General features: G+C 37.2%; 1 protein-coding gene across 4 annotated transcripts in view; it reads right to left on the reverse strand.

The window, feature by feature from the left end:
- cntn5 (contactin 5) overlaps nucleotides 1-19,371 on the reverse strand; it is a 116,616-nt gene that overhangs the window by 44,131 nt on the left and 53,114 nt on the right. For all 4 annotated transcript variants that reach the window (XM_042219692.1, XM_042219691.1, XM_042219690.1 and 1 more), the window contains exons 4-6: nucleotides 12,421-12,544; nucleotides 12,134-12,309; nucleotides 912-1,007 (exon numbers count right to left, since the gene is read on the reverse strand). In XM_042219692.1, the coding sequence (XP_042075626.1) occupies nucleotides 912-1,007; nucleotides 12,134-12,309; nucleotides 12,421-12,544 (396 nt within the window). The remainder of the gene's footprint in view (nucleotides 1-911; nucleotides 1,008-12,133; nucleotides 12,310-12,420; nucleotides 12,545-19,371) is intronic.

The following is a 19,371-nucleotide window of genomic DNA, read 5'->3' on the forward strand; positions in this document are numbered from 1 at the left end:
TGCAAGCAATTCAACACAGGGGACTTAAAGTATGTCATTATGAAACCTGGGTCAATTTTACAGTTTATAGTAGTAAGACTGCAACAAATTTCAAAAGACAGAAAATCACTATTTCCATTATGCTGTCATCATGCTAACATCATCGCCAGTGTTTGATTTCAATCACATGCCAATCAGAGTTCCAAGCATTCAAGAAGAGACCTTGGTCAAAAAATTAAATGCATGTATGTATGAGGGGTTGATTTTCAAACTCCCTGTGAAAAATTCATATTCACACATACTCCTTGAGCAAGGGCAACATCTGCACTATGACTGATGAAAAACTTTAAGGTTGAGAAAACTCTGTACTATACTTACATCTGTCAGTCATTACGCAACATTAATTATTGACTGCGTCTCTTTTAAACAAGCTATTTTGTCACCGACTCTCTGGTTGCTACCATGAGATGCAAAATGGCATCTAGAAATGTGTATGGGTGCTGAAGAGCACTTGGCAAACGTTCCCATGGGTGCAGTGCAGGAGAATGACAGAGCTGATGCAAACAGAAAACCTCATAAGAGCTTATATTTAAGGACGACTATAGAGAGGGATATTAAATATATGGCATTAAAGATGGTGGCTGTGTGAAATAATTGGCCGTGTAACATTTCTTTCTAGTTGTAATGATCCAGTAAATTTAATCTTTCATAAGTGGAGTTCTGGCTCTTTGGTCACTGTAACTTGGCACACTAATATGAACAGCATGGATGGATGGATAGACAGGACAGTGAACAGCTATGAAATATAAATAATCAAAATACAATGCATAACATAAAAATAAACAGTGGGAGCAATAACTCACACTGGAGTGGTAATAAAAGCAAAAAATGAATTTCTTCTTCTGTCTGTGATTGAAAAACTAAACTCTTACCTGGTGAATGGGGAGGAGGGGTACACATGAGTACCACACCTTGGCCTTCACGCACAGAAACCCCACCCCGGGCCTTTGTACTGAAAGCACCAAGATCTAGAACAGCATGGAAACGAAAGCTTTCAGTGCAAATAAAAACAAATACAGTAAGATATAATGAATTTATACAGAACCATCATTATTTCTGCTGATAGCCTTTGACTTCATCATTTGATGAGGGAAGTAATTTTGATTTGGTGAGGTAACAATAAAGCTTTTGTTCTCCCCGAGTGATAGTACCTCCACAAAAACATGCTGTACTCAGCGAGAGACAAAGAACAAACAGACAGCTTATGTATTTCTTTTGAAACTACGTACTTTGAACCACTACAGTGGTAAAAAAACAACAACAGGAAAATGTTAAAAGCCAGTAAAAACCAGAAAGTTGCATTTTCTTTTCTATTTTACTTTTTTAATAAGTTCTAATTTAAATTACATGGAACTTTACAATTATAGAGTTATGTGTCCAAGTATGTTTTTTTGACCCTGTTGTTACTGTTCATGAGTAGAACAATGGATGTTTCATTCCAGAATTATAGCTTTTTGGAGCATAATGATGGCTGCTAACATTTAGCTGAAGCAATGGCAAAATGTGGAGCTCAAATGACAGACCTCTAACCTGGGGCAGGTGATTAGGTCTTCATGGCCTTCATTCCATAGTCTTTACAATTATGCCTCAGAGTGACTTGTGAAACCGACTTTGTGGCACATTTAATGAAAATTGTGGTACATGCCCTTTAAATATCATGTTTATATATACACAGCATAGTCAGTGTCTTTAAAAACTGAAATAAAAAAAAACCCTCACTGGATTACTGAACTTTGTTTTGGTGAAATAACTAAAGGATAGTTCAGGTAGTGACCACACTGAAAGATTAAGAAAAAAAAACAAAACAAAAGAAAAACCATTGGGTATACGGCACTTTTTCATTTAAACACCCAATAGAATGACCTGCCACACAACTCGGATTTGCAAGCACTCAGTCCACACCACCAATCAATTTGCTATGCCCACCATTTCCTGTGCCTAGAAAGAGACAGATCCAGCACTAAATGGACAGTTTATCAGCTCCTGACAGTGAGCAATCTTGGAACAACAACACACAAAATTAAAAATCCTGGAATCCCAATGACTGAAGATAGCTTCTTTTAATGTCTAATGTCTTTTACAAACAACTGTGATTGATCTTTTATCTAAAATTGATTCCAGTCACATTTTACATTCAATTCAGTGTTAGATGGGGACAATTGGCTTGTCCACATTTCAATGTTTTTCACTGTTGTTGACTTTAGAGATAGGTATTTCTATGAGTTTTACAGCTAATACTGCCAGTGGGGCAGCATGGGCACGGTGGTTAGCACTGTTGCCGCACAGCAAGAAGGTCCTGAGTTCAATTCTACCATCAGGCCGGGGTCTTTCTGTGTGGAGTTTGCATGTTCTCCCCGTGTTTGCGTGGGTTCCCTCCGGGTACTCCGGCTTCCTCCCACCGTCCAAAGACATGCACTTTGTGGGGATAGGTTAATTGAACAATCTAAATTGCCCATAGGTGTGAATGTGAGTGCGAATGGTTGTCTGTCTCTGTGTGTTAGCCCTGCGACAGACTGGCGACCTGTCCAGGGTGTACCCTGCCTCACACCCTATGACAGCTGGGATAGGCTCCAGTGCCCCCCACAACCCTGAAAAGGATAAGCGGGAGCAAATGGATGGAATACTACTAGTACCTACTTACAATTTGGATGATTTACCAACTGCTTATTGATTCCTGTATTTTTTTTTCTTGGGGTTTTAGAATTAATGCTGTTTTATTTTCTCTGCGCCTAAATAAAATTTCCTAAAAGAGAGAAAAAGAAATTGTTCTGATGCAGGAAACACATCTAGCTGACAAAGATCATGCAAAACTTAACAAATTAGGTTTCAAACATGTCTTCTATTCCTCCCATAGTTCTGGGAGGCGAAGGGGGGTGGCAGTTTTGATATCCTCAACTTTGAACTATGAACATATTTTGGAATTTAAAGATAAAGAAGGCAGATATATATTGATAATGGGTAAAATTCAGGGTATTATGACTACTCTCTTAAATGTGTATATTCCCCCAGGCAGTGACTGGTCCTTATATGGGCAGATTTTGAATTTGGCAACAACAAGGAGTCAGGGAATTTTCATTTGCGGTGGTGACTTTAACGTCACATTAAATGCCAAGTTAGACTCTTCAAATGGAAAAGGCGATCAGAGGAGTATTGGAAGAAGAATGGTGCATTTTATGGACGATTTTGGACTACTAGATGTGTGGAGAGATTTACACCCAAATGACAGAAAGTATACCCACTTCTCAATTCCACACAATGTATATTCTAGGCTAGATTATATTGTCATGTTTAAGAATGACCTATTTAGAATTAAAAGCTGTGAAATAGGCGCTTGTACCATCTCAGATCATAACCCGGTTTATCTTGAGATCTGCCTGAATAGCAAAAATAGATCAACCTTATGGAGGCTGAATACAAACATTTTAAATTATCCAAATATTAAAGAGAGTTTGAAAGAGGAAATAGAAACTTATTTAGAGTATAATGAAAATGAGGAGGTATCTCCAGGAATATTATGGGATGCATTGAAGGCAGTAATTAGAGGAAAAATAATTAGTATATCCTCTTACCTGAAAAAATCTAGGTGGGAAAACCGTTGTCAATTAGAAGACAAATTGTTAGAGCTACAACATCTACATTCTGTGACGCTGGATGATGATATCAAATCTGACATAATAAAACTTAAGAAAAAAATAGATGATTTAAATATGATGGATATACAAAAGAAAATCGTTTTTATTAAACAACAGCAATGCGAGGTAGGGAGGAAATCACTAAGACTTCTGTCTCTTAAACTTAGGAAGCAACAAGCAGAGAGGACTATACATAGAATAAAGAATCCTCTTAATGGACAAATAGAAACTGAACTGGGGAAAATTAAACTATGCTTCCAGAATTACTACAGAAAACTTTACTCCCAATCTCCTGTAGATAACAACTCTATTGTCAATATTTTCTTGTCAGGTCTAAAGTTGCAAGGTGTGACAGAGGAACAAAATAAAATGCTGTTGTCCACAATAACTAAAGAAGAAATTTACTTGGCAATTAAAAGATTAAAGGGAGGGAAAATGGCGGGGCCAGATGGGTTCGGCCCTGAATGGTATAAAATAATGCAAATGGCCTGCATTTGTATAGTGCTTTTCTAGTCCCTAAGGACCCCAAAGCGCTTCACACTACATTCAGTCATTCACACACACACATTCACACACTGGCGATGGCAAGCTACGTTGTAGCCACAGCTGCCCTGGGGCTCACTGACAGAGGTGAGGCTGCCGGACACTGGCACCACCAGGCCCTCTGACCACCACCGGTAGGCAAACATGGGGTTAGTATCTTGCCCGAAGATATTTGGCATGCAGCCAGGAGGCAGCCGGGGATCAAACCACCGACCTTCTGATTAGTGGCTGACCTGCTTTGCCACCTGAGCTACAGCCACCCAAATAATGCAGGATCATTTGATCCCCACCATGATAAAGACATTTAATTGGGTAATGGAAAAGAAAATTATCCCTCCTTCATGGAGGGAAGCAATAATTTCCATTATACCAAAAGAAGGAAAAGATAAATTAGAATGTAGCAACTATCGCCCAATCAGTGTATTGAATATTGACTACAAGTTGTTCACATCTATTATCTCTAAGAGACTAGAAATGATATTACCTAGGTTAATACATAATGACCAAACGGGTTTTATTAAACATAGACAGGCCCAGGACAACATCAGAAAGGTTTTGCACATATTGCGGCAAGTTGACAAACAAAAATTAGAGACCTTAGTGTTAAGCTTAGATGCCGAGAAGGCGTTTGACTCAGTGAGATGGTCCTTTTTATACAAAGTGCTTGAGAAGTTTAATTTTGATAAATCTATAATTGATATTATCTCAGAGTTATACAACAAACCAACAGCTAAAATCAAAATCAATGGGGACCTCACCGAATCATTTATACTGGAACGAGGGACACGACAGGGTTGCTGCATTTCACCGCTGCTTTTTGCTTTGTTTATAGAACCATTAAGTCAGTGGATTAGGCAGAGTCAGCATATAACAGGAGTACGAACGCCAGGAGGGGAACAGAAATTAGCATTATTTGCTGACGACTTACTTTTAACATTAACTTGTCCCTCACAGGCACTCCCCACACTCCAGGATTGAATCAATCAGATTAAATATTCTTCCCCGACTGCTGTATTTGTTTCAGTCTCTACCGATTACCATACCACAAAAACAGTTTGCGGTATGGGATAGAACATTGTCAAAATATATCTGGAATGGGAAAAAAGCTAGAGTTAAATATAAAACGCTTCAATTAAAGAAAGAAAAGGGAGGTCGTGGGCTTCCCTGTCTACGAGAATATTATTGTGCAGCTCAGTTAAGACCGCTGATTTGTCTCTGTTGTCCAAACTACACCGCCGGATGGAAAGATGTTGAAGGAACAATAGTAAAAGAAATACCAGTTTCAGCTTTAATATCGGACATAAAATTGCAGAATAAAATACATATGGCAGATAAACCTATACTACAAATAATGATATCTGCTTGGAAAGAAGTAATAAAAATTGGTGGTTTGGAAAATGCCTCTAAGGTTTTAAGATGGTGTGCATATGATTCAGATTTTACTCCAAATCAATATGATAATAGATTCAAAAACTGGATTTCAAAAGGTATAACTAATTATTATTCATTTGTCCATAAGGGTGCATTTCAAAGCTTTGAATCTTTAAGGAGTAAACATGACTTGGGATCTGATGATTTTTTTAGATATCTACAGATCAGAAATTATTTTAATCAAAACTTAAAAGTGAACCTAAACGAATTACAATTTGTAGAAACATTCTTATTACTAACCAAATCTGAAGTGCAAAGTAAAATTATTTCTAAATTATATAACAGCATCCGGCGGTGTAAAAACGACAGCACTCTGTATATTAAAGCGAAGTGGGAAAAGGAGGGTAATTTGACAATTACAGAGAAGTGTTGGGCTCACGCATGCAAGATACAGTGGGCTATGAATTTTGCTGGAAAAGCATTATGAGATTTTTCATTACCCCTGCTCAACAAAGATATCGAGGAATTGGTGATAAATGTTGGAGATGTGGGGGAGATGGAGCTAACCATTTCCACATCTTTTGGGACTGTAAAGATATTCGCCAGTATTGGTCTCTAATCCATGATCATTTACAAAATGTTTTTTCATTTGTTTTTCCTTCAACTTTTGAGACCATGTTTTTGTGCAATGCACCAGTGGATAAACTGAATTCCAACGACAGAAGACTCCTGTATATCCTTCTGGCCGCAAGTAAAAAGCCTCTTACGAGAAGATGGCTTAAGCCTGAACCACCAACGATAGAAGACTGGATACATTCTGTACAAGAGATCTATACGATGGAAAAAGTGTCATTTTCTCTTAAACTTCAGAGGGATACCTTCTACGGAATATGGTCTAAATGGACAGACTATGTTAAGCATATGAGGTGTGATTTTGTGTATGATGTTACAACCCTGAGTTCTACGTAAACCTACCTGCCCTGCTGCCTCCTAACCCTAGTTTGGTTTTTTTTGTTTGTTTGTTTGTTTGTTTGTTTGTTTGTTGTTTTGTTTTTGGGGGGTTGTTTTTGTTTGTTTTTGTTTTTTTCTTCTTTTCTTTTCTCTTCTTTTTCCGTCTTCTTTATTTTTCAATTATAAGTTAAAATGTGACAGCAAAGAAAATGTAAAAAGGCAAACTACTGTTATGTTCAACAGCTGTCCCAATAAAAGAGATAATAATAAAAACAATAAAAGAAGAAAAAGAAAAAAGTTTGCACATTTGCACATGCTTCACAGTTATGACTTTGATGTCACTGTTGTGCAATGTGCTCATGTCAGAAAACATGCCAGCACTGATAAAAGGAAAAAGCAGGAGTGATACAGTTCCGATAGATTGGAACAGGTCCTGAACCGGAACCAATTTCTGATTCCCATCCGTAGCTGTCTTGCCATTTTTTCCTGTTTTAATTGTCTTGGACAGCTATCCTAGAGATACTCTGTCATAATACCTTGGCCCATTTGGAAACAGCATGCCACCAGAGCACGGATGGAAATGATTGTCTCTGCGCTCCCTATTGATTCACCCGCAGCTGTCACCACCCTGTCTTCTATTGTCAGTGTAGCTTTGTTCTGCATCTTTTCCCTTTTTTATTCCAACATAACTCATGCATTATCTTTGATCAATATATTTAATTAGTAAGCAGACAATGAGGAAGCTACATTGATTTTTTATCTAATGATAAAATAGGATAAAATATGAAATGACTGAGTGAGTAATTGGTGAGTAAATAACACAGACACGAGTACAGCCACAGTAATTACAGACCTACAACGTGGCTGCGGGAGTTGGCAGCAACCAGATGTGGATATGAGCGTTTCAGTATATTCTCTCCCTTTAATAAATTCTGCCAGGCTACATGTTGTGGAGAGAAGGGTCTTCTTGGGCAGCTTGCCTAAATTTGTCAATAATGAATGATATTCCAGACCTTAGTATATTTACTTTAAGGGCCTACACTTGCTATGATGTGTGTCTGAAACACACGGTAAAGGTAGACAATTCCTGGGAAACAACTCCAGGCACACAGGAAATTCAACATTTTACAGGAAGAAGCAACACAAGGGGGATATCAGGTAAGCACTAAGAAATCTGAAGTACTATTTGATTAACAAGTGCAAAAAGCTATATAGACAGAATGATCACTTAACATACAGGACAAATTAAGACCAAGTGGGTGCTTCAGTCATTAAATATGGTATGAAACCAGAAGAATATATAACGTCCTTTTACAAGCTAAAGCTATGTACCAGAGTTAATATTATTGACTTTTTCAATAACGTAAAAAAAAAAAAAAGAACATGGCCATTAAAGCTTCCAGAAAAATTACAAGTCAACATATGTCCATATAAATGTTTAAAATCCAAGTCAGTGATGAAATCTGCAGCAAGCAAAGGAACAGGTGCTTAATGTAAATCCGTTGTTTCAAGGTCAGTATGAATCAATTCAATCAATGAGCTTTACATCTGATAATGTAGAACATATCGGAGTGGTGTGTGTGGCTCTTCCAGTGCTTGATTTAAAGCATCCTGATAATTTCATTACTACTGTACAGCTTGGAGTGACTTGAGCCTTGGCCAGCCTCACGTCCGCAAAAAGGAAGAGGGGGAGAAGGACTCTTCGGAGAGAAAGATCAGACGCCTCCTTTCTGCCTGCTGCCTTCAAAGTCACGGCTGAAAAGCAGCCCAAGTGTGAGTTCAGTAGCTCAGAATTTCAAAACAAAGAGAAAAAAAGCATCCTACTGAAACATCTTTCGAACAGAGTACACGACCAGTGGATAGAATATATAGAGCCTTGACTCAACCTTTCCCCATGCACTCTGCCTTGTCCACTCTTTACTCTCTCATGACTCAGTGAAGCAGGGCTGTGATCAGTATGGCCGCTATCTATAGCGAGATAAATGAATATAGTGCATTAACATAGAGCCACCACCATAAATGAGGGACACTGACAGCCTACTCAAATTGATTCAGTCCAATAAGTTAAAAAAAATGTATTTATTTAAAATAAATTTAAAATGAATAATAATATTAATTATTATTACTATTATTATTATTATTACTATTATATAACATAACCAGAGATGCAATAGCTCATCTGACTCACTATCCATTACAATTCACACATTACTGTAATGTGTGAAATAGAGAACAAAAGTTTCCTGAGTCATATAAAGTAGCATAAACATTTAGGTGAACTGACACACACACAAGGGCTGTGAATGTTTATTATGATGATATTATGATGAGGCTTTCAAGATGTTCTCTGATAGTACTTATTAAGTTTTTGTGCAAAACAATATCAAGCCCATTAACCTTTAGTATTTCAAGTAGGCGTGAATCAAACTCAACCTGCTGCAGGTACTATATAAAAGTTGGAGGCTTCTTTCAGACCAGGTGCAGGACTTTAGTATTTACAGCGCTGTGCTTTAAATTCTACAATCTAACTGGGGTAATCATGTTCCAATCTAAAGTCAAAGTTACAAGAAGCCAGGTTTCTATATGCTGTTCAATATGCGTGTAATGCATTCCACAAGTCACATAGCTTGAACACTGATTTCTAGTTCAATAAAGCATCAATTACTCCATTAAAACGTTCAGTTTACATGGAAAAGAAGTACCCATATGAATCTGAACCAGGTAAAGCAATCAACCACTGTGCTACTGCATAAAAATGTGCAGTGCTAACATGAAAAGGGAAGGAAAAGTTGAGCTTCATGCTGAGTGATAAATACCCACCATTTGATATGCTGAAAGAGCGAAGGAAGGTTCTGCATTTAAATGTGTGCTGCAGGGCACCTTTCTTTGTTTCTGTGGCTAGCCTTTTGAAGGGCTGCACTTTAAAGAAATGTAGCCTACTGCACATTCACGCTGCTGAATATTTGTAGTGCACGAAGCAAAAGAAACAGTCACACAGATGTGTTATTTTACATGGTAGAAAAAAACCTGGAATGAATCTAGTGAAGAGAAGAAATGATTGGACTTCTATTTCTGCTCATGGTTTAGCAAAGGCAGCTTCAGTCACACAAATCCCATGTTAAATATCATTATTAAATAAACAGCAAAGCAGCTGTTAAACATAGTACACAATCTTTGAAATTTTTTAGAAAGTTTCTCTTATTAGAGCTTATTTTTTTAATTACATCATAACAAAACATATGAATTTTGTTTTCTGTGCATACATTTTTTTTATTGCTCTCAGGTATAACAGTTTAGCATAATGAACTATGTGTAAGGATTGTATCAAACAGCAGTACTTGCAGTGTTTGATACTCATTGAATTTTATATCTATATATATCTATATAGATATATCTATATATCTATCTATATATCTATAGTAACAACATGATGACCTGCCTGTTATTGAAACTAGAAAATCCAATTTTGTGGAAAGGTTGTTTGGATGAAGTTGATGTGTGACAGTTGGCCATCATTTCACCTGACACACCTGCCAATCAACACAACATATCCCTAACCTTACTATCTGCTCAAACCACATTTTTTTCAAGATGATTACCAAAGCAAAATGCACACACTTGAAGAACTGCAACAGTAAACAAAGAGTGACCAAAATATGATCCACAACCCCAGTTCCAAAAAAAGTTGGAATGCTGTGTGAATAAAAATGGAATGATTTGCAAATCTCACAAACCCTTATTTGCTTCAAATCAAATCATATGCTGGTTGCCCAAAAAATGCATCTTTACTGATTTTAGATCAATAGAAATGAAACTTAAAAAGTATTTACACAAAACTAAAAAAGCTATACATAAAGAGTCCATTGCAAAACAGAAAACTGATTCTTTAAAACACAATGCTGAAAAACAACAAATGTGCCTCTTTAAATATGATGGTTGATACAGAGTCAGGCCAAGACAGATTAAATTTATCGAAACAATGGTGGACTCTACAGTTTTATTTGGTACTCTACTTAATTTTACTGGGGATTACAGACATTTGCTGTCATTCAGTGCTGTCTGAAGTTGTTGTGTAAGGCCTAAAACTTCAGAAGCACACTACTAACCATCTTCTAAGTAAAAACAAATACCCTAAAAGGGGGGAAAAAACCTAAATGAATTAACAGAGTGTGTTAGTATGGGAAGTATGGTAATTAGTTTGTATTAATTTAAAATCATCAGTTCCTCCAAGAGGAACCGAGTGGGTCATGAGAACGCCAGCAAAATACCCACAGTAGTATAACATAGCCACTGGATTCCCTGAATATAGAGGATGAAGGTTCATGTTTACCTTTTAAATTTTCACTCACATGTATCTATTCTTATACCCATTGCCTCGGATATGAGAACTACTTTGAGATAGTCAACAGCATTAGCTGTCAGGGTCCTCCACTGTGAAACCTAAGGAAGTTCACAAAGGAAACACCTTCTATATTTTCCCATGTTTGCCATGTTCAACATCTTTATGCTTTGGGCTTAGACTTATAAATACACTAGGTGCTTAAATGGGATAATAACAGCATAGCAGTAAAATAATGCTAATATTAGGTATAGATAATGCAACCTGATAAATTGGTTGTAGATTAGTTTGTTTTTTTTAGAAGTAAAAAACTCAAGCATAAATTTGTACATGACCCTTAAGTTTAAAAAGGAGGAGAAAAAGATCTGGATATGTTTGAGAACACAGATGAGGGTACATGTTGAAGTACATCTTGCGTTCCTCACAAACAGGCACAACTTTTTTGAAGCCTGTGCTTTACCATCTGGGCATTCCAGCCTGCCAAGCAATCTGCCTTACACTTAAATTAGGACTGGTCCTCTTTTGATTTTTATTCACTTGGATCATATTGATATATATGAAACTTTGTGAATGAATGCAACCAAAAGTAAAGAAAGCACTTGGTTCTCTGGGTGTCAAGAAATGCTGTGTTTTTATTGAGAAGTTACACAGCTACACAGCTGCAGGCCAATCTAGTGATGCATCTTAAGTAATTCTGTAGGAACTCTAAAGCTCCATAACACTGGATGAGACTGTGTACCTTTCTTTCTAGCAACAACTCAGTGACTGAGAATGGTAAACTACTGGTAAGAGTAGTATGGTCATTGCCCCTGAGGAAAGTAGAGCACCCCAACCCTGAGGAAACTGTAGAGCACCCCAACAATGCATTTTGACTAAAGGATAGTGTCCCTGGTGATTCCATGTGTGCCCTCTGATATTTATTATACTGTGGGAAGAAACGTGCAGTTTGGTCTCATTTAACACTTGCACTCGAGTGCATATACCCCTTTAGCAGTATCAGATGGAGCTTGTGGGAACTATATTCAGCAACAAAACAAAACAAAGTATAGTGTTTATTTATCCCTAGAACCAAACAGGGCTATTTTGACTCAGAGAGACAAAAGGGCTTAAAGCTAAGTATTTGCTTCATAGAAGTTCTTAGTCTGACAAAAATGAAATGCACTTTCCATTTGTTTTAATAAATACTGACTTACAGTGCGGTTATCTGAACTTTACTAGGTAGAAAGTTGGTGTAATAAAGCAGAGAAATCATACTCACATGCAAACTGTAATAAAGCATCTCGACTGAGGACAATCCCAATGCTGTTCTCTGCTTTGCACTGGTACTTTCCATAGTCAGTGATCTCACTTGCATTGGAAATAATTAAGTTTCCGTCGATGAATGTGTAGCGGTAATCTGCCTCTGAATCTACCTGCGTCCCATTGATGTACCAACTGAAAAACATAAGAGGAATAAGGTTTTTGTTATATTTGTGATGAATGACCAACTTATTTTCGAGTTAAAGCTGAAATTTCAATTAGCACACAGACAAACAAATGCCACACCTGTATGTGGGTGGTGGATTCCCCCGTGCCTCACAGTGCATCACCACTTTCTTTTCATCAGAATCCAAAGGAAAAATAACATCATCTGGCTCCTGGATAAAAACAGGCCCAAACTCTTCACTTTCTACAACAAAAGAAGAGATGGAGAGAAGATGATTATAATTATCATAACAGAGTGCCAGGGGGCTTTCTATGAACTCTGGAATTTGATTTGTGCATGAAACAGTAGGAAATTTGCAATTTTTCACAACATTAAAACCACCTGCTTAATATTGTGTGTATCACTTTGATTCTGTAAAAGCAGCTCTGACAAGTCAGGGCAAGGACATGACAAGTCTGGGGTGCACTGTGGGATTTGGGGACTTTAGGTTACAAGATGGGGCGCTGTGGATTGGACTTGCTTTGGTGCATTTTTGATGGTCACCAAGATTGGGATCTAGAGAGCTTGGAGGCTAGGTTGATGGACTCCTTGTTGTGATTCTTAAGCCATCAGGTTACATTTTCCTGCTGAGGGAGGTTGCTGCCAGTGGTTAGTCCATGTCAAAGTAACAGTTAGATATATGTGAGGACCTGAGGGAAGATCACTGCACTATGGACAAAATATTCCCTTCACCTGTCTGTTTTTTAATATTGTGGCTAATTAGTGCATTCCAGATTGAGCGATATATTTTATAATTAATCTGTTAGTTCTAACATTACAAAGAACTGAGTAATGCTCAAAATGGCACTCTAAACTGAATTTTGAGCAAGAACACCTGGAAAGCATTGTCCTTCCAAGAGCTATAACAGCTTTTGAAGTTAGAAGTGATCCTTTCCTCAGGGTAATCTTTTAGGTTTCTTACGTTAAAAATGAATGATGATATAAGTTAAACCTTTAAGATTATCCATTAAGCTTTTATCCCATTTCTTTTAGACGTTTTTGGACACACTGCTGTTTGACTAAATGGGCGAGTGATTAACGAAAGACAAGTGATGGTCCTGACTTTGCTATTTACTAAAGTATTTTTGTTGCCCTGGCTTGGGAGTGCAAAGCAGGGAGTGTACATCTTCTATCTCTTTGGGCTTTGCACTTGATATCCAAGCACATACAGTTTGCTAAACAAAGGTATCAAATGGTAAACAACCATGTTAGGGGACTGATAACATTAGTACGATATTGTTATCCATCTTCTCTTCTTACAGATTTGTTTCTGTCCTTTTACAGAATAATTTAAAGATGCTGCCACTGAGCAGAAAACAGGCATTTTTTTATTTGTTGGAGGGAATATTATAACACAAGCATTATTTTTTCTGTCAATCTTTCTGCAGTGTTCACCTTCTTTGCTATGGTGGATACCAGGCCTCTATTTCTTTCTTTCTTTTTTAAAATAACACTCTTGGCAAGCAGAAGAATACATTAAAAAAATAAAAAAAACAACAACAACAACAACACACACACACACTAAAAGGACCTTATCTGATATTCAGCAAAATTATTTACTGTATGTAACTCTAATATAAGTGCTTTAATATGGTATTAATCAATTGCTATATACAAACAAATGTAATAAGACAGACCATTGCATTTAAATGGGAACACAAGCTCATTTCAAATACGCTGTATTGAAAATAGTATTTGCTTATCTGCCTTAATATGCATATGAACTTGAGTGACATCCCGTTATTAATCCATAGGGTTTAATATCAGCCCGCCCTTTGCAGCTATACAAGCTTCAAGTCTTCCAGGAAGAAGACTTGAAGTTATCTTGTATCTTTATTTCTTACACCAAATTAATAACTGCACATTGTTTAGAGGCATTTACTACTCTGTTACTTTTGTGACCTCAAGTTAAAAATCTATCTTAGATCATTATTTTAGCCTCTGTTATTAGTAAGCAGTAGGTAAATGAACTATTAAACTTATAAATGCATAATGCGCACTAGAAAGTTACCAGCCATGCGTTACCACATCACTGACTTCCTAACTCATAGGATATCCCAAAAGCAAAGAAATATGATATTTTGAACACTTTTGATCTTTCATTTTAAGGCACAGAGCACAACTGTCATCAAATGCATGTGCGCAGTTCAAAGGGAAAACTGTCATACTTTTGTTCTTTTAGTTGAAAGCGTGCAGCATACATGGGGGACACATGGGTTGTTAGGAGTCCAGAGGTACCTACAGTGTAACCTCATTAAATAGATTTTAATGAAAGAGCTAAGATGAAACTGTCAACCAATTTGCTATACCAATATATACAAGACACGATTGTTTTACAACAGTACAGAGAAAACTTTAGTTGTAAACGCCACTGAACTACAGGTTACAAAAAACTTACCCAGACATCAATGTTTTTTGGAGGTATAATGTTTTCAATGTCCTTCTAGCTCTGACACAGTAATGTGTCAATAATCACATCAGAGGATATGTGTCAGACAAGGAAAACTAAATTGTTATGACACATATAAGTTGATTTACTTCAACTGAAGGGTTCTTTGGTGCATAGATTTTAAAATCCATTTACAAAACACCCAGTTTGTTACCTATTGAGCGGCAGACTGCAAAATGAGCATCTAACAAAAAGGCAACATTTGAGTTTGGGGTGCAGGCCAAACAAAACTGTGCAGGCGTCCTTGCAGCCTTCTTGCCAGCAAGCAGGACAGGGCACATGGGTACATCCTCTCTCAATGTGCCAGTCTTCTGCTTTTCTCTGAACAGATTGCAACTCCTCCCTCCCACAAAATGGGACCTGTTAAGGAGGGGTTACACATTCTGCCATGAGCATCCACCTTTCGGCGACAAGCATGGTGCTGGAGAAAATAGTCTCACTCCTGAGGAAGGGAGCAATAATGATGGGCCTTCAGAGGGGCGTCTCCTCTAGTGTTCGGTGTATTGTATAGTATTAAAGTATACGAATTGATCGTTTTTACGCCCAAAAAATATTTTTCAGTTTTTCTATACTGGTGCACATCCCCAAAAAAAATCACCTCAAAGATTGTAGAATAATTAATTATTATCAAACAGAGCTTCTCAAGTCAGCCGGGGAAAAAGCCTGCCTTTTTAAAAAAAAGAAATATATAATAGACAGAAGCGAAATGTCAGTAATTTTTTTATTTATTTCAGTATCATTCAGCCCTGGAGTTTCCTGCTTGACAGTCCCTGTTGCAGTTGCGTTGTTTCTTCCGAGTGCTCTTTGTTTCATTCGGCTGGTAACAGAAAAGTGATGCACCTTGTACGGCAGGCTTCCTAGTTGCATTACACATCAGAGTTACAGACATTGCAAAAGACAGCTGAATCTTGTGTTCTTCAAAAGAATTGTTTTTCTGTGAGATGATGAATTTAGGGATATTCTAAGCTCTGTAAACAGAGCTTCTTTGAAGTTTGCATGTGACACAGGAGAATATAGTAGCTGAATATATATATATATATATATATATATATATATGCAAGTCATGCATGCTGCTGTTTAAATCAGTAGTTTAAGCAGCATCATGCCCTCGTCAGAGACTAACACGTACCTTCCCTACCTTTCATTGACATTAAAAAACTCAAAGCTAAGCATGATAATATCAGCTATTTTTGTTAACTTCATAATCATTGAACTTCCAACCTGCAGTGGCTCCATGCAATGCCAATGGGACAGCCAGCTTAACAACCAACTGGTTAACAGACATAATTACACTGAGCATTTTGCTTTAGTTGGCCTGAGGGAAGGTTTTTATCCTATATTTTGCAATACTGTTTATTTATGTGATACTTTTGAATTGGTTTAGGAGAGAAAAGAGAAACAAATAACAGAAGTAACTCTGCTTTATTTTGTCACAAAAATTTTTTTTTTCCTGACAACACTAACAGTTTCAGAATCTATCAGTACATTCAGTTAATGGCAACTTTGCTAGTGTAAAATGTAATTTTTATAATTTAGTTAACCTACATAACAATCCTCAATTGAATTCTCTACTACTGAACTGAAATTCTTGCAGCACCCAGTTTGGATGTGAGCCACTTTCTCAAGATTGTTTTTTACAGTCTTCATGTTTTGGCTCTGACATCCAAAATATTTGTCACATTTGTGGCCACAACTGTAACCATAGATTTAGTTCAGTTAACCGTTGTCATTAAGAGCAGAGCATCATCGTGTGTGAGAGTTGGAGAGATAACATTTGGAAGATAAACATGGCAATAACAATCAGAGAATTATCCCCAGAACCCATTTTAATACACTTAGGGCATTCATCACTAGCTGACACTGCATTTGATCTGGTACATAATGTCAGCAATGCAACAATACGAGTGACTCAATCTTGAGTATTTGCCGCTATTTAGAAATAATCCAATGACGAAATGGGAATCATGTTGTTTTTTCTTCCCGTGCTGTATATAATCTCTTTCATACTGTCAGCAATTCATTGTTCTACAGGGAAATAAATAGCTTTTGAAGTAATATCCTCATCACTGGAGGAAAATGAATCAATATTAAGTTGCAAACCTTACAGTGCATATAAAGCAACTGATGTCAGTCCTTGCAGTGTTACTAGTTCTAAAAATAAAAGAAGCCCATCAGGTCTTTACATTTTCTGCATCTTATTTACACGGCGCTCTGTCTGCACATTCAGACATAAACTCAGCAATATCAGTGTGCTGCACCTGTCCCGCTTAGTTTAGGGAATGGGCCACTGAAAATTATTAAAATATTTGTATTTCAAACACAATCAAGTTTCAGGTGAGTCCATGTCATAACATATAATATATGTTGCTAAAAGGTGCAGGAAATGCCAGAATTGACTTATCATAATATACATTCACATGGAATTTATATGATATTTATATTTATATTTATATATTGCAGGAACAGAAAAACATAGGGACAGACAACCTAAAAAACGTAATTAAACTCAGGAAGTGATATTAGATAATATCGAGCTGAGCAGCACCCATTTTTATTGTGATGTCAATCAGCATACAAATATGTGGACCTAATTCATCAGTCTAAATCATATTATTATAAGAATGATATATTATTACATCTGATAATAATATATAATATATAATAACATCCAGCAGTATTGAATATTTAAATTAAGTTTCATCTCCTTAAGCGAGGGAAATATGTTTAACAAGGAAGAGAATTCCTACAGTGTTCAATCAGTGAGGATGTAAACACCTTCAGATTAAAGCAGAAAATTAACACTTAAGCTTCACACTTAGTGTTTAATTTTAAATCCAGTATGCTGGAGCCTAAACAATAAATGACTATCACTGTCTTTCTTGGCAACACTGTAATTCTGGTACACAGTATATTATTTACAATGCATTATTGTGCAGACAGCCACAGGAAAAATTCATATGCATTCTGTTTGCGCTCAAAGGCAAACATAATATGGATTTAACTGACTTTACTATGGGTACGGTGGGGCAGTGCTATGTACAGTTGCCTCAGGGTTTGAACCACTGAATGACTGGCACTTTTCTATATGGTGTTTGAATGTTCTTTTGGTGATTGTTTGGTTTTTTTCCAAGTGTTCCAGTTTCCTCCCACAGTTTAAAGCATGACTGTTAACAGTTTGAGACTGAACTCTATCCTCCTACAGCATTCTAAATTGGTTTTAGGTCTACATGTGAGCATCAGTGGCTGTCTGTCTCTTGGCTATCTCTTTGTTAACCCTGTGATGCACTAGCAACTTATTTCAAGAGTTTGTCTTTGGAGTGTGACAAGAAGGCAGAGTACTCTGATGGAATGATTGAATTATTGATTGATAGACTGATAGAAAGAGCTAGAGTGGTCAGTTGGTATCTGCTCCAAAGATCTGGACAGGGCAACTTCAAGCTAATGTTTTGCAAAACCCAGGTTGCAGCATTATTTTAGTGTGTCCTAGTACCCTCTCCAATTTGAAGGCCAAGTTCCATATAATATGGGATGTCAGAGACAGGGTACACTGGCAGCTGGTGGATTTTGGTGGATGCAGTGTGATGGTGTTGGGCAGTATATCCCTCACTGGCAACGTTTGTCATCACTGGAGCCAATCACGACACTGAGAGATGAACTTGAGAATCTGCAACAAGTGGCAATCCCATATCTCCACAGTCTGAGACTGAACTCTATCCTCCAACATGACAACACTCGTCCTCACAGAGCAGGGTTTATCAGGGACTCCCTCCAGACTCCCTTGTGAGTGTAGAGGTTGGAATGGCCTGCCTACAGTGCTGATCTTAACCCTACTGAACACTTGTGGGATCAGCATTCGCATGCTGTTTATGTCAGAAACACACAATCACATTGGCTGACTTGCTGCAAATGCTGGATGAAGAATGAGATGCCATCCCATGGCAGTGTGGTACTATGTTGGTCACTAGCATGAGGATGAAAGGCCAGGCTTTTGCAGCTGTGCATGGTTGTTCCAGATGCTACCAAGGTACCTGCTTGTTAAATTAATACATTTGTTGAATGTCAATTTGTCTAAAGTTTTTCATGGGTGCAACCCACATACTCAATTAAGGAGAAATAAACAGGCTCCAGACTTCCCTCAATTTTCAAGGCTTCTGGGAAAGAATCTGCGCTTCAAGGACAATTTTTTCCTCAATTATTTGACACAATTTAATGACATTTATATGAAAAGAAACCTGACAACCTGAGTAAATACAAAATTCTGTTCTGACAACATTGTATTTTATTCTATTGTATATAGTATCTTATTCTTATTCTCTTATCTTATTCAAACGTTTTTGCTACTGTAACTTTGTACTCTCCACTTTCTGCTGTAAGATAACAAATTTTCCACATGTGGGACTAATAAAAGTTATCTTATCTTTTAATTGCTGATTTAACTTACTAAGGGAAAAAGTAACTACCCTGCTTGTTAAATAATTAATTAACTGTGATTAAACACTTTTTAAATGCATTTATTTTTATTTAGGGGCAGCATGGTGATGCTGTAGTTAACACTGTTGTCTCACAGGAAGAATGTCCTGTG

This window comes from Haplochromis burtoni, unplaced genomic scaffold, assembly GCF_018398535.1.
Source record: "Haplochromis burtoni strain Fernald_Lab_line unplaced genomic scaffold, NCSU_Asbu1 Contig_36, whole genome shotgun sequence".
Classification (NCBI taxonomy): Eukaryota; Metazoa; Chordata; class Actinopteri; order Cichliformes; family Cichlidae; genus Haplochromis; species Haplochromis burtoni.